This window comes from Sminthopsis crassicaudata, chromosome 4 (assembly GCF_048593235.1).
Source record: "Sminthopsis crassicaudata isolate SCR6 chromosome 4, ASM4859323v1, whole genome shotgun sequence".
Taxonomy (NCBI): domain Eukaryota; kingdom Metazoa; phylum Chordata; class Mammalia; order Dasyuromorphia; family Dasyuridae; genus Sminthopsis; species Sminthopsis crassicaudata.
Window position 1 is genome coordinate 270022130 of NC_133620.1, and position 27946 is coordinate 270050075.

A 27946-nucleotide genomic window follows, 5' to 3' on the forward strand; every position below is an offset into this window, starting at 1 on the left:
ACCATTCTGGAGAGCAATCTGGAATTATGCCCAAAAAGTTATCAAAATGTGCATACCCTTTGACCCAGCCATACTACTACTGGGCTTATACCCCAAGGAACTACTAGAGAAGGGAAAGGGTCCTGTATGTGCCAAAATGTTTGTGGCAGCCCTTTTCATAGTGGCTAGAAGCTGGAAGATGAATGGATGTCCATCAATTGGAGAATGGTTGGGTAAACTATGGTATATGAATGTTATGGAATATTATTGTTCTATAAGAAATGACCAACAGGAGAAATATAGAGAGGCTTGGAGAGACTTACAATCAACTGATGCTGAGTGAAACGAGCAGAACCAGAAGATCATTATACACTTCAACAATGATACTGTACGAGGATGTATGCTGATGGAAGTGGATTTCTTTCAACATAGAGAAGAGCTAATCCAATTCCAACTTATTAATGATGGACAGAACCAGCTACATCCAGAAAAGGAACACTGGGAAATGAATGTAAACTGTTATTTTTACCTTCTGAATCCAATTCTTCCTGTGCAACAAAAAATTCGGTTCTACACACATATATTGTATCTAAATTATACTGTAATATATTTAACATATATAAGACTGCTTGCCATCTGGGGGAGGGGTATGGGGGAGGAAGGGAAAAAATCTGAATAGAAGTAAGTGCAAGGGATAATGTTGTAAAAAATTACCCATGCATATGTACTGTCAAAAAATGTTATAATTACAAGAAAATAATAAAAATTTAAAAAAAAAAAAAAAAAAAAAAAAAAAAAAAAAAAACTCACACTCTGTCTCCGCCCCTCAGCCCATTTGCCATAACCCCCCCCCCCCAGCATAAATGTCCTCAGCAGGCTGTATGTGCCCTAGGGCCATGGTTTGAGAACCCCTGCTCTATACCACCTAGATGCCTATGTATTAAATAAAAAGGTTCTATTCCTTCAAAGACCTTTCTAGCTCCAAATCTATGATCCATCCAATACACTTTTAAGCTTCCCTATACACTAGAATATTGGCCAACAGCAGCTATGGAACTTGTCTTTATTTATTTATTTTTTTATAGTTTTTATTTACCAGATATATGCATGGATAATTTTACAGCATTGACAATTGCCAAACCTTTTGTTCTAATTTTTCCCTTCCTCCCCCCCAGATGGCAAGTTGACTAATACATCTTAAATATGTGAAAGTATAAATTAAATACAATATATGTCTACATGTCCAAACAGTTGTTTTGCTGTACAAAAAGAATCGGACTTTGAAATAGTGTACAATTAGCCTCTGAAGGAAATCAAAAATGCAGATGGTCAAAAATAGAGGGATCGGGAATTCTATGTAGTGGTTCATAGTCATCTCCCAGAGTTCTTTCACTGGGTGTAGCTGGTTCAGTTCATTACTGCTCTATTGGAACTGATTTGGTTCATCTCATTGTTGAAGATGGCCACATCCATCAGAATTGATCATCATACAGTATTGTTGTTGAAGTATATAATGATCTCTTGGTCCTGCTCATTTTACTCAGCATCAGTTCATGTAAGTCTTTCCAGGCCTTTCTGAAATCATCCTGTTGGTCATTTCTTACAGAACAATAATATTCCATAATATTCATATACCACAATTTATTCGTCCATTCTCCAATTGATGGGCATCCACGTAGTTTCCAGTTTCTGGCTACCACAAAGAGGGCTGCCACAAACATTCTTGCACATACCAGTCCCTTTCCCTTCTTTAAGATCTCTTTGGGATATAAGCCCAGTAGTAACACTGCTGGGTCAAAGGGTATGCACAATTTGATAACTTTTTGAGCACAGTAGGGTAAAGCACAAGACAGGATGGTAAATTTGTGTTATAATAAGCAATGTATTTCTAAGTAAAGATGTTTTCACTATTTAGTGTCCAGAGTGCCTAGTGCATAGTTCAGTAGCTATAAGGAGGCAAATTTGGAAGTTACATCTTCAATGTGATCAGCAAGGATACTCCAAACTTTGCCCATTCAAAATATATCTCCTTCTCCTGGCTATTATGGCATTAGCCACCATTAATCCCACCTGAAATTTCTACAATTACAATTCTTTCTTTTGAGTTAAATAACAAAGGCTAAATTGGTGTGTCCAGAAAGCTACTTAAAATGAAGGACATATATAACCAGGAGTGGTAGAAGGATTCTTTCCTATAAATGCAGTTTACTTTGTTACTGGGGTTCTTAATCTAGGGTTTATAGGTAGCTTTTAGAGGTTTCATGAACTTGGTAGAAAAAAAAATTACATCTTTATTTTCACTAATTTCTTTTTATTATTTTTTATTAAAGCTTTTGATTTTCAAAACACATACATGAATAATTTTCAGCATTCACCCTTGCAAAACCTTGTGTTCCAAAATTTTTTCCCTCCCTTCCCTCTACTCCCTCCTCTAGATGGCAGGTAATTCAGTATATATTAAACATGTTTCACTAACTTCTAACTGAAATTTACTTAGTTCTTCAGTCATGGATATAGCAACAGGAGTATGATGGTATTTAACAACTAGCTCTCTCGGAGAATTGGGATAATGTAATCATATCACATTTTTCAGCTTAATCCACACTACTAATATTTTCTCCATAGTTTGCTGAAGTGTAGACAATCAATAAAGCAAAACATTGTTATACATTTTGCTGATTTCCAAAGTATAAATGCTCACACAGAAAATAATAATTGGCTATCTTCATTTGAGCTGTCTCCAATATATCCCTAGATGGAAGCAAAATCATTTAAAAAAAAAAAATGATAGACACCCTATAGACAATAGATCCATTGCCAAAAAAGATCATGCAAAAGAAAAAGTTTAAGTTAATTAATTGAATCCTTAGAAGACAAAAGGCTTAGATTAAGAGATGAGATATAAATTTCAATACAGAAGAAAGGAGAAACATAGCCCTCCAGTGAATCCTAAAAGTATTAATAATATTATATTACTAAAGTATTAACATAAATTATTAAAGTATTAATAGTTGTATCTGTTGTTTACATGTTTTAATGTTGCAAAGCTTTTTTGCATACTGTTGTTATTCAATCTTTTCACTCATGACCTCATGTGACATTTTCTTGGCAAAGAAAAGATATTGCTATAGTTTGTCATTTCCTTCTGCAGCAATTTTTTTTTTTTTTTTTGCTGTCTGTCTCAGAAACAGAGACAGAAAGAGTTAAGTGACTTGTCCAAGGTTACATGGCTAGTATCTGAGGCTAGATTTGAACTCAGGAAAATGAGACTTCCTAACTCTAACTACTGTATAACCTAGCTACCCTCTTTACAATATTTCCTCTTACTTGTTCCTTGAAAACTTTTAAGGTGTATGTCATTATTATCCTCAATTTACAGATGAGAAAGCAATCTGAAGGAAGTTCTATGACTTAATCAGGATGACACAGTTAGGAATTGTCTGATGTGCTTCCTTCCCAAAAGTTTTTAGCACCTTTGACACCTGGCAGTCTAGAGGGATTGCTAGTACCTACTCAAGTTTGATAACAGAAGCCACACCCAGGGCGGCCACTTAGGAAGAAGGCTGAAAGGGTGGAGGAGGGAAAAGGTGAAGATAAACTTTTCCTACTCCGAAACTTTGCTCCACCCAATTGTTAACTAATAACAAATATCAGTTTTGAATTATGTTACTGGGTCAGATTTGAGAGGTAGAGAAATCAGGGGAGAGGATATCTCATATTGTTTAGCATAGAGGGACCCTGCTAAATCTCATTAGAGAAAAAGTTCATTCCTTTCAGAGATTTTCCCCCAAAAGCCCAGAGACTGAATTCTGAAAGATAGGGTTATTATGATGTTCCTTTAAAGGGGGGAAGGAGGAGGTAAGTGTAAAATACCTTTTAGTTTAATCTGCAATACTAAGGTTTTCTCTATAGCATTAGGCCTAGATAATCAAAAAGATAATAAATCATTTTTTGTGGATTTTGCCAATTTTAAGGGGTAAATGTTCACTCACACTGAAAGTTTAACAATCCCTATTTGAGTAGACTCCAGCATATTTCTGGATGGAGCCAACATTATTCTTCCCTACCACTAGATGATCATTTCTAGGTCCCCATGCACATGAGTCAATATCACGATATTCCTGGGTTATCCATCCTTTCTGCACTAATTCTAAGATGCTACAAATATATCAGAGAAGCCCAGGTGCTCTACTCCTTTGCACAGTGATCCCACTTGATCTTCCCACACTTTGCCCCCTAGCAACTGCTAGCCCTCATCCATATTCGTTTCATGGTTGTTTTTGTAGAGTTGTTTTTCAATCCTGTTTGATCCTTCACTACATGAGGGGTTTTCTTGGTAAAGCTACTGAGGTAGTTTGCCATTTTCTTCTCCAGCCCATTTTACAGAGGAGGAAACTGAGGCAAATAGGGGTAATTGACTTTCCCAGTCACATAGATAGCAAATGTGTAAGCTTAGATTTCAAAATGAGTCTTCCTGAGTCCAAGTCTAGCACTGTATCCACTGCACCCAATTCACACTCTATATTATTCTTTTTATGCAGGGTCTTCCTCATGCCTACAATGTTTCCCCCATTCTGATTCACTTCACTTTTTGTAATCACTGACTCCATTGAAGGTTTAGCTCAAGCACAATAAGCTCCTGCTAATCCTCTTCTCCATAGTAACTTTGTTTTTACATAGTATATATTTTGTATACACTTATCTGTGAACTCATTGTCCCATCTCCTCCCTAGTAGAATGTAAACTGGAATTATTGAGAGGGAAAACTGTTTTTTTTTTTTTTTTTTATCTTTATATTTTTCAGTTGTTTTCAGTTAAAGTTGATTCTCCAAGATCCCGTTTAAGGGTTTCTTGGCAAAGATGTTGGAATGGTGTGCCATTTCCTTTTTAAGCTCATTTTATAGATGAGGAGACTGAGCCAAACAGCATTAAGAGCTTAGCCAAGGTGGCACAGATAGTAAATGAGCTCAGTTTTGAACTGAAGTTGAGTCTTCCTGACTATATGCCCTAATGTTCTATCCACTTCACCATGGCCATTTTGTACAATGGGCAGGGAGTGAGAAGAGCTGACTTTTAATACAATATTCATTTATTGCCATAAAATTACTCTGCACTAACCTCAGTTCTCCAAAATGCAACCACCAGAATTCCAAAGAGACAAAATTTTAACTTGAACTCAAAAGCAACAACATCAAGGGATGGAGGAAGAGGGAAGAATGATAACCCCAAATGGCAGCAAAGTGAGGTGAGCAGAGCTTTGGATTTGATGAACAAGAAACTAAGTTCAAATCCTCCATTGCTGTTTAATACTTGCATGACCTTGGACTTGCATTTATCTCCTCTTCTGATTCTGACTTTCTTCATCTATAAAAGAAGAAGTTTGGACTGGGTAGCTTTTCCAGTTTTAAAGCCAAAAGCTACAATCCAATTTACTTTCTCTTTCTACCTAGGAACACAGACAACACAAGAAGGAGTTGGTTCTCCCAGGCTCCCTGGTTCTCCCTGTTTAAAAAATCAGTCCCTAAGATAAAAAGATAACTCCTGTCCCAAAGGCAAGCTTTTCCTCATCTCCCATATATTTCAAATTCCAGATAGCCCCTTTGTGATTTTTTTCCCCCTTTCATTCTAATTTTTAAATCATTTTATTCTAATTTTGTCTACATAGACAAAACTAAATGGACCCAGAGTTTTATGAAAAAGGAAGAAGAGCACCCTTTATAGTAATATACCCATCTCCCATCCCACTAGGAATATCCTTGGATCTTACCTCAATTCCCTTTCTAGAGAGAACTCTATTTATCTCAACTTGACCTCTTGTCAAATTTTTTTTTAACTATACCTTAAGGATGTATTCCATGTTTTACCACTCTGGGAGAAGATAAAAACTAAAGTACAAGGGAAGTAGGAATATTCCACATACTATCAGACAAATTCATTTTGTTTTGCTTAAACTACTTTTTTCTTTTTTACATAAAAGAGCTCATTAAATAGAGCTCATTAATTAGGTGTCTTGAATTTACTGGGATGTAAAAATAAAAAACAATAAAATTTATTTTAAAAACTAAATTGAGGCTCCAGAGCTCTGTGAACAGAAATGATATTGCTTTTATTCCTGTATTCTTCCTTTCATGATGGCTAGGAGATACAGACTGCTGTAATTATTTCAATATATAAGTTGGAACTAGGATGACAATTTTTTCAAATAAATGTATTTATTTCATAATAATAACATATTCATGTAGTATGTTGCTTAGATGTTTTTTTCTCATAATAACCCCATAAGATAAATAGTATGATTATTATTATCCTCATTTGACAGATAAAGAAACTGAGTCAAAGAATTATAAACCTAGTCTAAGGTTACTCAGCTATTAAGTGTCAGAGACAGGATTCAAGCTCAGTTCTCATTTTTCCAAGGTCAATGTTCATATCTCTACACTGTTAGCCTTCAAATTGTGCTTGGATTGTAAAAGGAGTTACTCACTCATTTTGACATTTTCAGGTCTCAATGTAAATGTTAACTTCTCAAAGGATATGCAAGATGATTGTCTTGGTAGATAAAAGTCTAGCTATTACTCATTCACACATTAATTTGTTCATTAATTCATTTAATATGGACTTATTAGGAAGCAAAAATTGAGTTCAAATCAAAATCTTTCATTCCTACTTTAGCATTCTATCCATTCTATCACATCAGGAAAAAAAAATCAGTTTTGGCCTCTAACTAAGAAATAGCAAAATGTTAACCAAGTAAGCTATTAAATTAACCTCAAGTAATAGCAAAATTTTAGGCAAGTAAACTATTATAGAAAAAGAAAAAAAAAAGAAAAAGGAAACTTTTGATTTAGGTTTAAAATACTCACTTCTCATCGTGAACGAACCACTAATTTAGATCCATGATTAGGATTATATGTTGAATTCTAAATAAAAGGAAAAATAACAACAACAAAATAAACGTTATGAATCCCCCTTAAAATAGTTTTCATGATGTTTCATAGTTTATAAAAATCTTCCTTCACTACAACTCTTCCACTTTGGTTACTAGTTCTATAATCATGGGCAAGTTAAGCCAAGTCTTAATCTTAGTTATCTTTTCTTCAAAAATGGTTGCTATCAACTTCAGGGTGTGAAGAAAATGCTTTGTTTAAAGATCTCTAGATAAAAAGGGTAATTACCATTATCATTTTGCAGATTGGAAACTAAAGCTCATAAAGTGCTACTTGTTCAAAATAAAATGCATACTTTATTAGTGAACTGAGACTTGATTTCAAGTTTTCTGACTCCACACCCAGTGTTTTTTCCCTTTTATCTGACTGCTTTCCAAAATGTACTCAGGTATGGAAACCTTACCTGATTGTTCACCACATCCTAGGCAAACAGCCTCTTTCTCCTCCAATCATTCCATCCCATCTTATCCCATACACTATCTCCCTTCTGTCATACCAGGACTGTTGTTGCAGAGGGTAATATAATGTCCAGTGTCACTCCTATACCAATCCATTATTATGCTTTACTATTACACTACTACAAATTAATATGTTTTACTGCTATAATTACAAATTTACTAAAACATTACTATTACTACTGCACCTCTTCCACTTACTAGTTATTAGAGCTTAGACAAAATACTTTACCTCAATTTTCCCATCCCTAAAATGGGGATAGTTGTACATTAAAAAAAAAAAATCAAAATATTTAGAACTGAAAGAACCTTTAGAAATTATATTACCTAACTCCGATTTAAAGAGGAGGAAACTGAAATCAAGAGGAGGGAAGTGATCTGCCCTAGATCAAACAGCAAATAATGAATGAAGGACAAAGGTTCATTCCAGATCCCAACTAGGGCTCTTACTGCTATAGCTTGCTATCTGCACTGGCTATTTCAGAGGAGTGTTTTCTAAAAGATGCTATGTATAAATGCCAGTCACTGTTCTGAATAGTTCCCATCTCTGATTTTTCTGTTAGCAATTTCCCTCTTGCAGCCAATTGAGGCGATTTTCAGGCTTTGGGACAATCATATGTCTTTTTTCCTCACACCATAATTGGGAATCTCTAGTTTATAGGAAGAAACTTAGAGGGGTGTTGTTTTTTTTAAGAAAGTAAAAGAAAAAAAGAAAAAAACGTGTAGATTTAGAACAATTTTCTAAAAAGATTTATGTAAAGATTCTACTATTTCAGGTATGCATTTGTGTGTATATATGTGTATATAGATAGATAGATAGATACACATTTATAATGAGTGTGTATCTGTATACATGTATATTGTGTTATACATGTATGTATATGTTATTATGCATGTATTGTATATTATACGTACAATATAACAGCTATATATCTGTGTATCTCGTATACATGTGTTTATATCAATATATTTAATTGTGTATATAAAATAATGCAAAATAGAGCATTGTCTATGGAAATTATATATGTATATGTGGAATGTGTGTGTATATGTAGGATATATGTGCATACATATATACACTTTTTAAAAGTTAACAATGCTCTAAGGCATATGGGGCACTTAGTATGTATCAGTATATACACATAGCTGCACAATGTGTCTACATATGTATATATAGCTACATATGAATGTATACTTGACTGTTTATATGCATGTACATGTTATACATATATACATATGTATAAATATATTTTAAATATTTCTATAAATGCACACAAATAGTCCATGGACAAATACTTATCTCAGGAGATAGAGCAATGGGCCTGAAGTCAGGAAGACTGGAAATCAAATCTATTCTCAAACACTTCCTTGCTACGTGGCCCCAGGCAAGTTCCTTAAGCTTTTTTTTTTTTCTGTTTTGTTTTGTTTTGTTTCATTACTATAAAATGATAATAATATAAACTAACTCTAAGGGTTATTGTGAAAATTAAATGAGATAATATTTGTAAAACATTTAGCACATAGTACTATGTAAATATTAGCTATTATTAAATATCATTATTATATTTATGTACTTATATGTACACATTATGCATGTGTATTATATGCATGTATACATAAAGACTCAGGATATCCCCAAAGCCTTAGTGCCATTCTAAGCTTTCATAGGTCAGTTTCTACATTGAGAGTTTTCTACCTCAGGCAGCTAGATGATGCAGTAGATAAAGCATCAGCCTCAGAATCAGGAGGACCTGAGTTCAAATATGACCTCAGATACCTAATACTTCCTAGCTGTGTGATCTTGGCCAAGTCACTTAACTCCAATACTTGCAAAAACAAATAAAATAAAGAGAGTTTTCTATCCTGATGGAATTATAGATCTATCCTAAATAAATATAGGGCAGCCCTATATCACAGTGTCTCTCCAGAAACATAATATAATATATTAACCATTATTCTTTTTATGATCCATAGCTATTAACCAGACTTGTAGAGTAGTCAAGTACTATCATGGCTTTGATTTTCTCCATGGAAACTCCTTTATTTCCTTCTAGTGGAGTTTAGTCAAAAGAAGTTCTGCTATTCTAAATTATCATTCTAAGAACTGTCTAATTCATTTCAATCCAGTCTAGTTCAATACATGTTTACTCAATAAATAAACCAGTATTTATTAAGTTCCAGGCACTGTGGTAGGCTCTGGAAACACCAAGATTAAAACAAAACAACATCTGCCCTCAAGTAATTTAATTCTATCAGAGGAGACAATACATACCTATAAAAACATATATAAGAGAAATACAAAATGAATACAGGATTAATTGGTAGGAGTTTTGTTGTTTAGCCAATTAATAGAGCCCTACTCTTCCTACCTCATTTGGGATTTTCTTGGCAAAGATACTAGAGCGGCTTGTTATTTCCTTCTCTAGCTCATTTTGCAGATGGGAAAACTGAGTCAAACAGGATTAAGTGACCTGCCCAGCATCACAAAGCTAGTCCAGGCCAGATTTGAACTCGACCTGATTCTGAATCCAGCACTCCAACTAGCAGCTTTCATAAAAGAAAGAAACCAAAGTGATTAGAAAAGACTTGAGTTTTGAAAGAAACTGTTTTTCTAAGAGAATAGGCAAGGAAGGAGTGTTCCAAGCATGGGGGTATATTCCATCCAAAGGCATGGAAACAGTCGTATGTAAGAAACAACAAGAAAGCCAATTTTCCTGGAGCAAAAAGTCAGTAAAGAAGAGAAATATATAAGTCTACAAAAGCAGACTGGCGTCAGATTCTAAAGAGCTTTAAATGCTCAGTAGAAGCATTTATATGTGATCCCAGAGTTAACAATGAGTCATTGAAGTTCATTAAGTGACATGATCAGAACATTGAATAAAACCACTCTGGTGGTTTAAGATGGACTAGAGAGAGGAGAGACTTAAAGAGAGAAAAACTAATTAGGAAACTTTTATAATATAAGTAGGAGCCTGAAATGATGAAAGCCTAAAATAGTATACTAGCTATGTGGGGGAAGAGCATTTAAATGCATGAGATGTAAAGGTAGAAACAGCAAGATTTGATATAGATTGAAAATGGGAAGGTGAGGGATAAATAATTGAGGATGAGAATCTAGGGGACTGGAAAGAGAGAGAGAGGTTCAAAAAAGGAGTTTCAGGAATAAGTTCTATTTCTGATATGTTAAGATTGAGATGACTATAGGACATTCAGATAGATATTACTAGTGAGCAGTTTGGAAACTGGAGCTCTGGACAGAGACTAAGACAAGTAGTCATATGTGCATAGGGATGAATACTTTAAAAAAAAAAAAAGTATTAACTTTGTTGGGCACTGAATGTATCCAATTTGTGATTCAATTAATTTGGAATTGGAAGGAGTGATTCTAAAAGCAATAGGAGCCATGCATAAAAATACGTGAAACATCTTCAAACACTACATATTACATTCTCCAGCAAAATCTGAGCACTAAGCTAGTTTATTTAATAGAATAGTTTCCCTCTATTCTTCTTTCCCAAACTACACAGGCTCCATGATGTTATGAAAAAAAGAGATTAGGCTTGCTTACCTCTTCTATTCTTGATGTCCCCTTCAGGGAAGACATTCTCACCTTCAAGGCTTCTCTTGTCTAAAACCAAAGGAAAAACCAAATGTTAGCAGTAATTGTCTACTGGGATGCCTAGGGAAGAATAAAACTCACAAGACTCAAATCTGCCCACCTCAATTTGAGTAAAAGAACTCTAGATTTATGCTCACATGCAATTGGTGGTTATGTAACTATTAATCAAAAAGAATTTTCCTCTCTCCCCCAACTCTCTTTCCTTCTTCCAATTTCCACCCCTAACTACATATTCAGGATTTTGTTTGCTTACTTCTGAATTTTTGAAGAAATTGAAGCCACTGTATGAAGCAGGCAAAGTTTACCTTTTGATCCAGAATGGTTCCAAACAGCAAAATGAAGAACCCCTAAGGATAATGATCAACATGTTTAAGAACAATCTCACAGATATGTTCCCTTCTGATTTCTCCCAGAATCATAACTTGGGCAATACAACTGGGGCTTTGGTCCAGGATACAAAAATTTAGAGGGTACAAGTAACTCAAATAAGGACATTCAAAGACAAATATATAGTTTGTTGGATTTCTAAGTCAACACTACCTGCAGTGCTTCAACAGCATAGAGACAACAATGTTTAATACTTAACTTGAAAGAAAAATAGAAAGCTAGTAGATAAAAAACATGGTTAATCATATCCATCTGTAAGCTATTTTAGTAACTAATTCCCCTCCTACTTAACTAAATTTGTTTTAAATACCTCTTGTATTATTTTCATATCATAAATTACAAAGTTGATTAGCGGGAATGCATTTAGAACTACTTGCCCCAAGCATCAAAATTTCTAAATTCATGGCTCTGGGATTAAGATTCACAGGACTCTTTTTAAAAAAAAAAAAAAACTATCTTCAAGGAAAATATTAACCAGAATTTACATATAATTTGCTAAATCAAAAAAGTATGTTTTTTTTTTTTTCTTTGAGTCTATCTTTATTACTATAATAGAGTAACTTCTTTCCTGGCTATAATTGCTATTATTATAGTATATGTTATGTTATGATGTATTCTATTACATTGTATTATGCTATAAATTACATATAATATATTTTACTTCTTTGTTTTACCTTTTGTGATCTTATTTTATATGATTTCATATATATAAAATTTTAATATTGAATATATATGCATATGTGTGAAAGGGGGGGAGAGGAGAGAGAAGGAAGGGAAGAGAGAAAGAGTAGAGGAAAGATATGGAGGGAGAAAGACAGAGAGAAATAGGAAGTTCACAAGCTTTGGAAAAAGATTCAATATTATTAAATGTGGGGCATCAGAAGAAGGCTTATACATTTGTTTTTTCCCAGAACTGACAATTTTCAATTACAAAGTCAAGGATTAGGAACTGTATCTTAAATGTTGAAGACTAGCATAGGTGCCAATGAGAGTTGAGATTTTCATCCTTTCATTCAATAAACCTGATTGAATACTTATTATGTACAAGGCATTATGCTAAATTCTGGGAAAGAAACAGTCCTTACCTTCAATAAGCTTATATTCTATTGGGGGGAAATAGCATATACGTAGAAAATTAAATATAAAATATGTGTTGAGGAGACAATATACTCCATTCCATACATTAGGGGCAGACTGTACAAAGGTATGGAGATGGTGAATAAAAAGTCATATATGGAAAATTAACCAGTTTAGCCAGAACAAAGTGGAAGAAGGAAAGTAATATGAAATAAGTTTGGAAAGATAGGGAGATACATATTGCAAAAGGCTTATAAAATATTCTTGAAATAAAATAGGTGTTATAAGAATGCTTAATTTACAATTATTCTCTCATTTGATGCTCACAAGAACCCCTGGAAGGAAGATACTATTACTATCCCCATATAATAGATGAAGGAATTGGAGCAAACAAGGTCAGGTGACTTGGCCAAGTCACACAATTAGTAAGTGTCTGAGATTAAATTTGAATTCAAATCTTCCTAACTCCAGGTCTAGAATTCTATACTAAGCCACCAGTTGCATCCGTAGTTCTAATATCAGAGACAAATAATATCTATTTGAGAAAATGGAAGATCACAGCCAAGTGGGAGAAGGAAAGAATTGAGCAAAGACATCCTCAGTTGTCAAATACCACCATTACAACTGATAAAGTTATTTTGGACTACATCTTCTTGGCTCTGGACACTCAGTAGAAAAATGTTCCCCAGTTTGTTTCACTCACCTGGAAAGCATTGAGTAAGGAGAAGATGATGTGGAACACTAAGGAGCTGCTGTCTATTAGGGTGGCTATTCCAAACCCCCAGGTCAGTCCCAGAAGTGGGGTAAGGATAGCAACATTCTTACTGATCCTCATAATGGTCACCATATCCTGAGACTTAGAACTTCCAATAGAAGGTCTTCGAGTGCTGACAGCCACAACAAAAACCACAATCAGATTTACTGCCACAATGGTCAGGGCTGGAATGACAAAGGCTAGAAGAGCTTTGGAGTCATCCCAGTTCAGCCAGCAGGCCTGGGCTCTCACATAACCTTTTCTTGGTTCTGTAACAGAAACTGTAATGGCAGCAATGACCAGGGGGCACCCGTAGCCCACCAAAAAGGCTATGGCCATCATAGTGGACTTCATCATCCGGCGAAACACGATCAGTATTCCATAGAGTATGAGGAGGGCTTTGATCAGCATCCAGAAGAACAGAGAAAGGTAGAAGTAGTGACTGAAAAATGTCACTGCTACACACCAGTTGTAACTTCGTGCTGCGCCGTCAAAGAATGATGCGACAATGAACCAAACATTAGCAATCAGAAGGGACGTGGCTATGTTCACAATGCAGACGTGACGCATGTAGGAGATCTCTGTCACTGTCACCTGGGACCACACTGTGATTTCAATGATCAGGCAAAGAATAAGGCTCAAGATGGAGATGCTGAGACCAATGCAGGTAATGTAATCCAGAGTTTTATTGGTAAAGGTCTTGGGGGACATCAGAATGGAGAAGGACATCAGCAGGTTAGTGTAGTTGCAGCGGCAAGAGGCTTTATCCATAACATCCATTGTTGTTTCACAGGCTTCCTCAACCCACCTTCTCTTCCGAGAATGCCAGCCCACACACTGAGCTTTAGCAGTATGGGATTTATTGATCTTTTCAAAAGTGAGGAAGACTTGGAGCTTTTTTGGCAAGATCACTGAGAGAACCAGCCCATTCACCTGTCTGGGAAGGCTCTCATTGTGCAAATGAGCTTCTTCCAAAATTCGCCCCAAGGTTGGGAAAGCAATACTAATGGCCTGGGAGGCAGGAGGGAGTTTCTGTAGCTCTTTCCAGGGGATGAACACTGTCCCCTCTACATCCTCCTCATCATCTGGCACCCTCATAGAGAAATTGAAACTCTTCCCTTGGGTGTTTTGATTGATTCTGAAGCCTTTAGTCTGAATAAAGGGCTCATTCACAATATTCTCAGGCTCATCATTGATATTGAGATTCTCTGCAAATGAATTGACTGACTGGAGCAAAACTGAACCAGTAGTTCTTTCAGGAATGAAGGCCCAATTTGAGATGGCTGCTCTGTTGAGGACATGGTTAGCCATCATGCTGAGACTCTGCCAATGGAGATTAGAGATAATTAATAATAATAATATTAAATCATACTACCAACTTCACAGATATTATATCTTTTGATTTTCACAATAACTCTGTAAAAGTCAAGCTAAATATTATTGTCATCCATTTCCACTTCAAAGGTAACAGAGATAATTGAGATCTGCTAAATTTATGTAATAAATAAAAAATTCATAAGATTACAGGTCTAGGGGCAGTTAGTAGAGCACCAGCCCTTAAGTCAGGAGGACCTGGGTTCAAATCTGGTCTTAGACACTTAGCATTTCCTAGCTGTGTGACCCTCCACAAGTCACTTAACTCCAATTGTCTCAGTAAAAAGCAAAAAAAAAAAAAAAATTACAGATTTAAAAGTAATATCAGTAAAATCAGAAGCTACTCTGTCTAGCCCTGTTACTTGAAAACCAAGGAAACTGAGGCTCATTGAGACTATTTGCTCAGGTCAGACAAGTAGTAGAAAGACTCAAACTCAGGTCCTCTGATTGACAAAGTTCAGCATTTTTTCCAAAGCATCTCACTACTTCTTAGTCCAGGTCTCTCTCCCCCAAATAAAATCAAATTTAAAAACAAAACTATGGCATATCTCCCTTCTAAACACTATCAGTAATTCTTAGCATTCCCTATGGCAACAGAGGAAGAAATAATCCCAAGTATTCCAAGTATGGGTTGTGTCTGCTCCATTGGAGAGAATGGCAACCTCATGAAATTATGGATGCCCTGGAGAATTGAGATAATCCTTTCAAGTAGCCAAATTCTGTTGAGGAGTGATTTTTTTTTTAATCATTGGTCTAAAAGATCTTTTGGTCTAAGAATCCCCTATTAAAATATAAACTTGATTGGAAGAAGTTATAACTAATTGTTATCAATGCATATCTTATTAGGGATTTCTTTCTAAATATGACAGAGCACTAAGACATGGAGACCTAATGGAATACTGGAATACCAGCTAGATCTCTGGGGGCAGAGAGCAAGTTTGAGTCTAGGTGCAAAAAGGAGAAGGATAAGAGGCTACTAAAAGCCAACCAATTTTTGTTGTGATTGTTCAGTCCTTTCAGCTCTCTCTGTTTTTTATGACCCAAATTGGGTTGTTTTGATGGATTTTTGGAAAAGACACTGGAGTGATAAGCTATGTTTTTTTCCATCTCATTTTACAGATGACTTGACCGTAAGTATCTAAAGCCAGATTCGAACTCAGGAAAATGCATCTTCCTGACTTCAGGCCTGGCACTCTATCCAATACACTATTATCTGCTCTTCTAAGAAATATAGTTGATAACATTTTAGTATAAAGAAAAATAGACCTGCATCTTCCTCCGGTTGATATTTGAAGATAATTGTGTGGATATGTTTTTCAGCAATTCAACTATGAAGGCAATATTTCCAGATGTAACTTCTGCAGATCTCACACTATTGATTATACAAGCATAATCATCTGGACACTTCTTCTGGATGCCTTCAACTGCTGACTCAATGAACTCTTCATTAGATGGACTTAGTAATACATCTGAAGAAAACCGTGTATTACCACTTAAGCTTGGTTCATATACTGAAATTGCATTAGTCTCCTGTAAAAAACAAAAACAAAAAAAAACAAACAAACAACAGAAATAGTCATTGCATTCTATAGAAAAGAGGCTTTACTAAAATCTAGGGTTCTTTTATTTGATTTATTTATTTGATTACCATTATCAGACACCCACAAAAAATAACAGTTTTGCTGGGACAGAGAATCAAACTGAGATTAGGCAATAACTCTGTGACCACCTAAAAGATTCTGAACAATTCTTAAAATGAAATTAATTAATTCTAATTAATACAATGGTTTGATGTCATTATTTTTCATTCATATTTTAGGTGAGGGAAAGAAAGATAAAATTGAATACATAATTATTGGGTGTAATAACTTCCAAAAACTTGGGAATTTAATCTGATTCACCTTCTCTTTGAGATTGTCTCCAATCCATCCTGAATATATATATATATGTGTGTGTGTGTGTGTATCTTGTTTGTACATAATTGTGTGGTTTTTTTTCCCTTTAGACTGTGAATTTCTTATAGCCAGGTCTGGTGGTGTTTGTTCATTTGGTCTTTCTGAGCACAGGGCCTGGCACAAAATCATAATTTAATAAAAGCTTATTCACTCATTAACTTGATATCTCACTTCCATACTTTTTAGATACGTGATGCTCCCTCCACCAACAGCTGTCACTACCCCATATTGTTTCAGGGGTTGCTGTAACCAAAATAAGTCATCATCCTGTGGCCAGTTCTGTGGTAATGACTCTCTGACAAAAGATTAAAAAAAATGTCTATTGTTTCCCCATTCACTCATGAATATTAATAGTGTCAAAGAACTTTAAAAAATTCTATATGCCTTATACCTTATGATTGGACATATTCATATCCAGCAGCTATCCTTGCTGTAGTATCAGAAATGAAGTAGGGAGAGTCAGTGCTTCAGTAGAATATGCAGAGCCTGGGGGGAGTGGGAGGAATGGGCTGACTGGTGATACCTGGCTATAAGGATATAAAATAGATCTTACTTTCTGCATCCCTCTGAACTATATAGTTTCTTGTTCCATGCTCAAAGAAAGCATAAAAATATGTTAATTGATTCAGTATTCTTGTCAATCTATCTGGCAATGTATAACGCATGTTATAAAACAGATAAACCCCTTCATCCTAATGATCCCCAAACTAAAACTATATCCAAAGGATGTTATTAAAGGGAAGAATGGGGAAAAGAGACTTCTCTGTGTAAAAATATTCATAGAAGCAAAAGACTATTTTATTTGTAAGAGCAAAAAACTATAAGTAGTCTACCTGTCCAAATATTCAAAATTAACTAAACAGATATTAGCATATGAAATACTATTGTTCCCTAAGAAATGACAAATATGAAAAATAAGAAGAAATATAGGAAGATATAACACAACAGGCAAAGCAAAGAAAGCAGTATCAAAATAATAACATACACAATGTTGTTCATAGGGATTACAATGCTTTTGGTAGTTGGAAAAAAAAAAAAAAGTAAGGTTCAAAGGTTGAAGGCAACTCCACCAGACATTTTAAATTTTGCTCCTGAGTTGTTTAACATTGGCAACCAGAGCACATTTTAAGTTTTGAAACCCTTTTAAATTTGTTCAACTAGGTTTATTTATTACAAGGAAAGTGTTGCATTTCTTTTTTTTTTTTTAAAGGATTGGAATTAGCCCAAAACAGGGAGGAGAAAAGAAAAATCACTGAAAGATTTTTTTTATATGCACAGAAATTGAGAAGATGCATTTGAAGATAGCTTTGAAACCAATATGTTGAAGTTATTATATACTTTAAAAAAACAAGCTGCATTTGATAAAAATTTATGATTCCACATACAATCTTTTTATGTATTTTTGCCTATGGAAGTATTCGTGACTATGTTTGTTAAGTTCAGAATAACAACAAGGAAAAATTATTTAGAAAAGAATTGTCTCACCACAGTTCCTTGGACCCTTCAGCTCAGTGAGGTCCCTGAGATCATTTGGAGAAGTCGCAAAAATATGTCTCTCAATTCCTTTGCCTTATACATATACATATATATACACATATATGTAATATTTTATCTTCTTTTTAAAAACTATTCCTAGCCCTAAGTTCTACCCTGTCCCTCACCCAACTGATATCCCAAATAAAAAGGTTTCTTTTTTTAGTTGAAGACTTTGATCAATCATTCATCCATCTACCTATGTATCTAATGTAATATATACATTATATATAAATATGATGTAAGTTGTATTATTCCAAACAATTCATATATATACATATGTATATTTATACATATATATCATATACATGCACACATGTATACATAGGTGCATATATGTGCGTATAGGTATGTATTGTGTTCTTGTGTGCATGCATGTACGCATGTGTGTGTGTTTATATGCATGTCACTTTTCAGTCATGATCTGACTCTTTCTTGGCAAAAATACTAAAGTGGGTTTGCCATTTCTTTCTCCAGCTCATTTACAAATGAAGAAACTGAGGCAAGCAGTGTGAAGTGACTTGCCCAGAGTCACACAGCCAAACTTGAACTGGGGAAGATGAATCTTCCTGACTGACTACAGGCCCAGAACTCTATCCACTGAGCCACATAGCTGTTCCAAGAAAAACAAAAAAAAAACAAAAAAAAAAAGAAATAAAAAAACAACTCTTTATACTTCTCCCATTTTCAGATTCTTTTTTGAAAGTAAATTTTGACAGCAAGAAATTTAATTTAGTGGCTAAAAAATGAAAAAGAGGCTTGATCAAGAAGGAAAGAAAGAAGAATTTGGACATTTAGGGGTAGCTGTGGGATAGACATGGAAGAATTGTTATATGACAAACTTTACTTCAAGATTTTTCCTAAATAATAATTGTAACTAACATATAATTAGGGCTGTAAGATTTCCAAAATACTTTACATGTTTTGTCAATTGGTTCTCACAAGTCCTTTCCAACTATTAAAAGTAGGTACCATTAATATTCACACTTTACAGATAAGAAAACAAAGCATGAGAAAAGTCAGATTAATTGCCCAGAGTCCCATAGTTAATTAGTACCTGAGAAAGGATTCAAATTCAGGACATTCTGACAAAAAGTCCAGTGCTATACTGGATATACTATATACATTGTGGACATAACATATCAGGTAGCCTTCCAATGGAGTACTTCTCTCTATGGATAGAAATATTTATCAAAGCTTATCTATGCTTCACAAAAACTTAATAGTGTATGAAGCTTGAGGTGCCATTATCCCCTCTGATTGGTAAGGTCAGCTTCCTCCCACCAACCTCTTAGCATATCTTTGCATTCACCCATACCCAATAATGTAACAAATGTACCATCACCTGAAAAAGTGTTTGGACAGTTAGACTTGTGCATGTTTCAATGGATTTTTGCCACCTTTTGTTATTACATGTGAATCCTATTTCTCCATGGAAGGGATTCTCACAGAACTGTTTGCAGTGGGAGCCATTCAGACAGTTGCCTTGACATTGCCCTGAGGAGAAAGAAGTGAAACCCAACTAGCATTACCATGGGCCAGGCAGCTATTTTCACCTGATCTCCAAGACATTGTAAGATACAAGTCAGATAACAAGTGTACAATTTCAGCTGTAGTAGAAAGCCACCTTATAATGGCTCTTACTTATATAGCTTTCTAAAAGTCCCAAAGTCTTTTACTATATACATTACCTCACTGGAACCTAACAACCCACCCTTTCAAGTAGGTGTTAACAAGTATTATTATCCCCAGATTACAGATGTGAAAACTAATGCTCAGAGAGACTGGGATGCCCATAGGTACATGGCTAGTAAGATCAGAGGTGAAATTTGAACATAGATTTTTCTAACTCCAAGTCTAGAACTGTATTTTCTTATGAAACTTCAACTAAATAAAGCCCTGGATTCCTTACTCTGCATTTTATCTTTCTAATCACAAGGCTAAAATTGTACTAGTGTAAACATTTTACCTTCTGCCAACCAACTAGGTAGGTGGTCCTAGGAGTTGTTGAAGACATGCAGAAGCAAGAAAAAGAAAACAAAATGTCTTTAAGGTATTTCTGCCATTGTAGCAGATCTTCTATTATCTCATAGTTTGAAGAAACCTCAGAGATTATACAGAAATCCTTTATACAATGTCCAGAACAATTAGTTGTTCAGCTTATGCCTGAAAACTTTCAAGAAGAGGGAACTCATCTGCTCTATGAATAATAATAATCATAATAGTTAACATTTATGTGATAGATACTGTGCTAAGTATTTTGTAATTATTTTCTCTTTTTATCCTTAAAACAATCCTGAGGGATAGGTGCTATTATTATCTCTATCTTATAAATGAGGAAACTGAGGCAAACAGAGGTTAAATGAACTGCCCAGGGAAGTGTCCAAGCTCAAATTTAAATTCAGCTCTTTCTAACTCTACGCCCAACATGCTATCCATTGCACCACCTACCTGACCCAATTATTCTATTTCCAGACTGCTCTGATTGTCAGAAAAGTTTTCCTTTGACCTAGTTGAAACTTGTCTGTGTAATTTGCAAACCTCTAAGGCTGTTATAACAAAATAATAACATATTATTTTGCAAAGTACTTTGCTTCAGAGCAATCTTGGAACAAATCTAATTTGGAACAAGTCTTATCTGGAAGCCCTTCAAATGCATGAAGATAGTGATGATTATCCTACCAAGTTTTCTTTTCTCCAGGCTAAATTCCCAATTCCATCAACTGATCCAATATGATACAGCCTTTAATGCTCTCATAGTCTAAGTAACCCTCCCCTGGGTATAATCTAACTTAGCAATAACAGTTCTAAAATGTGGCAGATGTGTTCCAATCAAGGCATGCAACATTAATCCTGGTCATTGTGACTTTATTAATATAAAATTAATATTATTGATGTGTTTTGCTACTACATGTTACATTCTTAATGAATATTAACCTTGCAGTTCACTAAAAGCCATATATATATATATATATATATATATATATATATATATATATATATATATATTTGCATTATTGCCCTTTCCCCCCATTCAATAAAAGTGCAGATGGTTCTTTAAATGGAAGTATGGGATCTTATATTTACCTTTAAAGGCTTTCTTGCTCTTAGATCCAGCCTATTTCTAGATTGCTAACATCTTTCTTTTTCCTATAATCCTCACTTCTTCCTAATTTCCTTATCACTGTTGAGGATATCATCATCTTCCTACTTACTCAGGCTCACAACCTGGATGTCATCCTCATATTCTAACTTTAACTCACCCCCCTCCTCCCAATCCAATCTGCGGCCAAGTTCTGTTGATTCCACCTTCACATCTTTTCTATATATTGCCTTCTCTCTTCTGATACTTACATCACTTTGGTACTGGCCCTCATCATCTCACACCTGGACTGTGCAATAATTTTCTGATTATTTCATCCCACTCTCATATCCTCCTCCATTCAATTGTCAAAGTGATCTTCCTAAAGCACAGATTTGATCATGTCAAAACCTTACACCTCTCCCCCATTCAGGAAGCTCCAGTGACTCCCTATTACTTCTAGGATCAAATATAAAATCCTGTTTGGCTTTTAAAGCTGTTTATAACCTGACTCCTTTCTAACTTTCTAGTCTTCTTATACCTTATATTGCCTTCAACATATTCTTGATCTGGTGATTCTAGTGATCTTGCTGGTCCTTGCAAATGATACTGTATCTTCTGACTTCATGCATTTTTATTGGATGTCTCTCCTACTGGTAATTTTCTCTTTTATCTATCTCTACATTCTCACTTTCTTCAGTTCAGTTCAGTTCAGTCTTTTATCAGTCATATCCAACATTCTGTGACTCTATTTGAGATTTTCTTGGCAAAGATACTGCAGTGATTTGCCATTTCCTTCTCCAGTTCATTTTACAGATAAGAAAACTGAGGCAGAGTTAAGTGATTTGCCCAGGATCACATAGCTAGGTAAGTGTTTAGACCAACTTTGAATTCAGGAAGATGAAACTTCTTGATTCCTGAACTGATACTCTGGGCTGCCTAGCTTCCTTCAAGTCTCAGTTTAAAATCCTATTTTCTTCAAGAAGCCTTTCCTAATCCTTAATTTTGTTTCTTCTCTTTCAGAATACTTCCACTTGTTCACAAACATGCTTTTTTTTTATAAACAATCATTTGCATGTTATTTCTTCCACAGGACTATGAGCTCCCAGCAAGTAGGGATAGTTTTATTTTGTATTTCTATCTAATGCTTAGCACAATAACAGGCACTTAAAAACCATTTAAATACTTCTTGACTTGATTTTTCAAATTTTTACTTTAGCATCCACAATACTAATTCTGACTCTAGGCTTTGCCAAAAAATCTGAAAATCACAGTATCTGTATCTTCTTCCAAGTCATATATAAAACATGTGGAACAATACAGATCCAAAGACAAATCCTTTGGTCATTCCATTAATCTTTCTTCTGGTTAATAATGGTCTCTATGTGTGTGTGTATATGTATATCTATAAATATATAGATATATATAAATAGATGATGGCTATATATATATATATGAAAATATATATATATATAGGCACTTTGTGCATATCTTAAAGTTGTAAGAATCACATGATATAACATCATTTTAAAAACAAAGAGCTACATAAACGTTAGCTATAATTGGTAATAATCATTTGCCAAATTCCCTAAAATGGAAACCTAATTTTAAATTGTAATGGTGATAGTAACAGCAATAGCTACCACGTACATTCACATAATTAAGATTTATAGAGTACTTTCATAGTACTTTGAAAAAGAAAAAGAAGTTTGAAGCAAAGGAGGAAGGTTCAAGTCTCCATAGTGACACTATCAATGTGATCTCAGACAAGTCACTCAACCCCTCCTGGGCCTCAGTTTCCTTATCTATAAAATTATTTCTGAAGCCTCTTCTAGTTCTAACTAGATGCTATACACTATATTATTATGCTCCTTGCCAGTTCATGATAAACCTTCAAGGTACATAGCACAAACATTATTATGTTCATTTTATAGGTGAAAGAACTGAAGCTCAGGTAAGTTCAAGTGAATTTTGATCAGGCTTATATGGGTAAAAATTAGTAGAGCCATAATTTAAATCCAACTCCTCTGCCCCCAATCTGTGTTCTCTTTCCACTCAATATGACTTCACTTATTTCACTGACTACTCTGCAAAAGAAGGCACAATGCTAAGAATAAATATTTTACTAATAGATTCAGGGGAAATACTCTCAATTTGTTCTACAAGCTCAGATACCCTGTGTTCCCCAAATGAAAGGTGTCAGGGACCTGCTTTGCTTTTACACATCCCTCTTGCTTTCTGGAATAGTAAAGAATGTTTTCCGACTACCTACCTGGGAAGCCCCTGGTCTTTGATTTTTCATTCAGACCTTGAATTTTGTCACCAACCTGAAAAACACAAATTCCCAAATGTGCTCTTAATTATGTTTTTCCTACTTTATGCCTATTTATCCCTGAGATGAGAGTACACTTCTTCCACAGGGCTGCTTGGTAAACACCATATCTTTGGATCATAGAACCACAGGTCTAAAACTAGAAGGGACTTCAAAAGCCATCTAGCTCATTTCTTTTATTTTACAGGTGGGAAAACTGAGAATAACAAGGTCAATAAGTATAATAGATAAGAGCCAGAATGATTTTTGTGGGGGGGGCACCTAGGTGAACTTCCCTCATTTGACAAGTGGGGGAACTGAAGATGGGGAACTCAATAATAAGAGAATAATAGAGTTAGAGGTAGGAGGGACCTCAGAAAGCATTGCATATAATTCTGTCATTTTATTGATGGCAAAACTGAGGCTAGGAAGATCAGTAATAGTGAGGTAAACATGAGTAATATGGAAATATATTTTATATATATATAAGTTATATATATATAACCTATATCAAATTGCTTATAGTCTAAGGGAGGGGAGAGAGGAGGGAGAAAGGAAGAAAATTTGGGACTATAAATTTTATTTTAAAATGAATGTCAAAAATTCCTTTTACATTTAATTGGAGAAAAAATACTATTTAAAAAAAGATTAATGCTAAAAAAAAAAAAAAAAAAAACTAAGAAAATAGCTCTGAAGCAGGAAAGGACTTTAGAAGGCTTGAGCCCCTCATTTCTGAAGTCAAAATAGTCAATAACACTAGAATAATAAAAGTTGGAGCTGGGAGAGATTCAGAAGATACCTAGTCCAAACCTTTCATTTCACAGATAAGGAAATTTGAGCCCCAGAGAAGGTAAATTACTTACTTGAGGTCATCAGAGGGGAATTTTGAACCTAGATGTTCCCTATCACTCTTGAGGATACCACCAGTCCAGAGGACATGCCCATTTTATAATACCATATTACCTCCTTAATGAAAATAACTCTGAATTAAAAGTCAGAAGCTCTCCTTCCTAGCCATGGGACTTTAGACAAGTATTTGCATAAATTCAACTGCCAGAGTCTCAGCTTCCTCATCTATAAGATGTATATAATAAAACTTGCACTACCTCATAGGGATGTTTTAAGGGAAGCAGTTCCTAAACACTAAATCTCAAGAGATTAATGAGCTATAGGAAATATGTATGTGATCGCAGTTTACAAACAAATTGCTCCTTCATGTAGGCTGGAATCTTTATTCTCCAACTGTCTCCTTGGAAAAGCACAGTCCCAGCACTATCACCAATAAGCTTCCCTGTGAACAATACAAAGCTATCTTGTCTACAAAACATCATGAAACATACCTTTAGTTCCTTAGAAAAAGTAGTGAATGAATTTGAAGAGACTTTAGTAAATGGTCAGATCTACCCTTCATTATAGAGGTAAATTAACTTGCCAAATGTCACATGGCTTATAAACACTAGCACCATACTTGGAATCTAGATCTCTTTGGCCCACCTAGTCCATCTGATTATTGCCATGTTGATCCTTGCTCCTGTGATGGGCTTTTTGTTGTTGTTTATTATTTTTTTCTTTAACCTCTTCACTTCAACTTTCCCTTGCTTACTTCCTGATAATGCTTAGAACAAAAATGAATTTCTAATCCCCAGAAAGCTTTCTGAAAGCATGCAATAGATTCATTGCAACCCTGTAATTCATTTCTTCATCCCAGCTTTAGAATTTATAGAGGATTGGAGCAATAAGGAATTTTCGTGGTTCTTGGTCACAAGCTTACTTTTGGATGGAGCTTTGGTCTCTGGTGGTAGCATTCTGTGACCAAAAATAATAATAAACAGCAGAATGTGGTCCCTGCAGATACCATTTTCATACACAAATCTCTTCACCTGGAGGGAAGAAAGGATGAATCTAGTTATGGTATCAATACCATTTAATTAGTCCAAACAAGAAGTTGTAAAGTTCTGCAGACTGCTTATTTTGTAAATCTTACAGTTCTAAACAAATGTGAGCTGTCATCTTTTTCAACCAGAACTATAATTTCATTAGTATAAAGAATTCCCAAAGGGAAAAAAAATTCATCCTTCCAAGGCAGACTGGTACCAACTCTATAATTTAGAGAATTGCTGGGCTAATGAGACATTAAGTAATTTACTTGTTCAGTCTCATACAACCAATATATATGTGAGTTAAGACTTGAACCTAGGTCATCTTTACTTCAAATGTAATTCCCTATCCATTACACTAGCCTGAATTGGGAAAATTTAACAAAATAAACAAAAAATTCAATATATATATATATAACATATATAACATTACATATACATATAACATAAAACATTACATTTTTTAATTAATTAAAATTAAGTCAATATGTACTGCCCAGATCTTTTATGTCCAGTGGAGTGGCCCCATGAGTTTGAGATAGCTACATACATCATTCTAATTCTTCTTTGTTGTTGCTATTTATTGTCTTCATTCTTCTAAGCTTATGTACAATGAAATTCAGATAGAAACCATCCTGTGACAAGTTTCTAACCTTTTTTACCTTTAATGTTTAGAGGACTGACTTTTGAACAGGTGAATAAATGCTGCATATAAGATTATTGGGGGTTTTGTTTGGGAATTTATGATGTCCTTGGAAATCATAATTTGTATTTGGGACCATTCCTCTTGCAAACTTTGATTAATTTTAGTCTCACCCAACAAAACGTTGTCCATGGAACGTAAAAATTTACTTAGAGCCTTAAGAATTCCTTGTTGAGAAGCCAGGGAAAGAATTTCAACTGTCACTATTCTTGAGCAATATGTAAGTCCTCTTCCTCAATTAATATATTTGTAATATTCTAAATGCAATTTAATATGCAAACTGACTTAGTTTACATATAGAGTTTGTTTAGCCAGATTTGATTCATTAGGGGATGTATGATTGTTTAAGTTTGTTCAACTTTTATGACATTGAAATAAATATGGGATTATGGATCTGTCTTTCAAACTTTTATGATCTAAGAAAAGAAGGTACGTTATAATATGTAAATGAATTCTTTCTCTGTCACTCTGACAAATTTTTTCTTATAGGAAACCTTTTTAGCAAACTAATTTTTGTTCAGATTTTCTCGGTGACCTGAACCCTATGCTTGAGCATAATAATAAAACCTAATTTTTTTTTTTACTTTCATAATTTCTGCATTGTGGTAAATATATATTTGGCAGCAGTTATCCACCACATGAACTCAGAGAAGATCTACTTTTTTCTATAACATTTTTTAAAGTCAGGGAAATAGAAGACATACATTAGTGGTTGAGGGAGTGGTGATTGAATCACCCAAATTCCTTACAATTCACAGAAAACTGATAAAAAATACAAAAAAAACAAAAACAAAAACAAACAAACAAACAAACAAAAACATGAGCATCATATTCTCAAAGAATGCAGCCCCATTGGCACTTTCTAGAGAATTTTCAGAGCAGAAAAGCTTTGTAAATGCCTAACTTTTTTTTTTTTTTAATTTAGTTAATGTATGATTTCAAAGAAGCTCAAAATCAGTTATGTTATGACCTCCCTAATCTCTTTTCCCAATGCTCCAATACAAGTTTTAAATAATTGCTTTTTGAGATAAAAAAAGTTAAGGTCTAGAAGTAATCATATTCCCCAAGGACAGCATCCTGACCCCAGTCACCATTTCTCCTATTTCTCCTGTTACTTTTGAGACACCATCTTTGAGAAACCCTTTTCATCATTACAATTACTGTACTACCATGGCCATATCATTGTCATATCCTCTGCAAGGGATGATAATATAACCATGCACTTCCCAGTTCCCTGATTTCCTCAATCTTTAGTGCTCACTTCCATCTCAAATTACTTTGAATTGACTTCTCTGTGTATTTTTGGGGTGATAGGAGATGGGTTTTTCCTTTGTATCAATGATAGGAGTAGCACTTCCCCAATGCAATACTTCCCTTCATCCCCAATTTCTTGGGATGAGATTTTACCTAAAAAAGACAAATCTGACTCCCCAAGCCATAACTGATATACAAAATTTCCTTCCCTGGCCTCCTCCTATTACTACTCTAGCCAATATTGGGTAGATTCTGGACAAAGCTGCCCTAAGGAAAAAGTATCTTCATTGACCCCAGCTTCCCTGATGCAGCATCCTATTTATCTAGGGACATACAAATTCTCAGCCACATAGAGTTTGGGCCTCTCAGATTTGCGCATGTGCCAAAAATCACCTAAATTACCATATCCTGATGACATACTCATCAGAGGCATTTCCAGGTGGAGACAAGGCTTCTAGACAAAGTAAATGCCACTTTATTCTTGTATATTCATGCTGGATTAAGGCAAAATAAATCTCTTATGTTAAATATTTATTGGCATACAAGTACCTTATTTCACCCTCCTTTCCTCACAACATCTAATCTGAACTAATAGAATTCAATAACTCCAGAAATATGCCTACTAGTAAGAAAAAATAA

The 27946-nt window shown here is 34.7% G+C and overlaps 1 protein-coding gene across 10 annotated transcripts in view; it reads right to left on the reverse strand.

Annotated features, from left to right (window-relative positions):
• Positions 1–27946, reverse strand: part of LOC141566327 (adhesion G protein-coupled receptor F4-like) — an 87115-nt gene that overhangs the window by 40532 nt on the left and 18637 nt on the right. For 4 of the 10 annotated variants that reach the window (XM_074310694.1, XM_074310697.1, XM_074310696.1 and 1 more), the window contains 8 exons: positions 25245–25353; positions 23435–23489; positions 19426–19577; positions 15859–16122; positions 13168–14541; positions 11306–11347; positions 10950–11009; positions 6843–6899 (listed from right to left, as the gene is read on the reverse strand). In XM_074310694.1, the coding sequence (XP_074166795.1) occupies positions 6846–6899; positions 10950–11009; positions 11306–11347; positions 13168–14541; positions 15859–16122; positions 19426–19577; positions 23435–23489; positions 25245–25337 (2094 nt within the window). In that variant the 5' untranslated portion in view covers positions 25338–25353 and the 3' untranslated portion in view covers positions 6843–6845. Of the gene's footprint in view, positions 1–1819; positions 5344–6842; positions 6900–10949; positions 11010–11305; positions 11348–13167; positions 14542–15858; positions 16123–19425; positions 19578–23434; positions 23490–25244; positions 25354–27946 lie in introns of those variants that run through there. The other 6 variants (XM_074310695.1, XM_074310698.1, XM_074310699.1 and 3 more) reach the window with 6 other exon arrangements.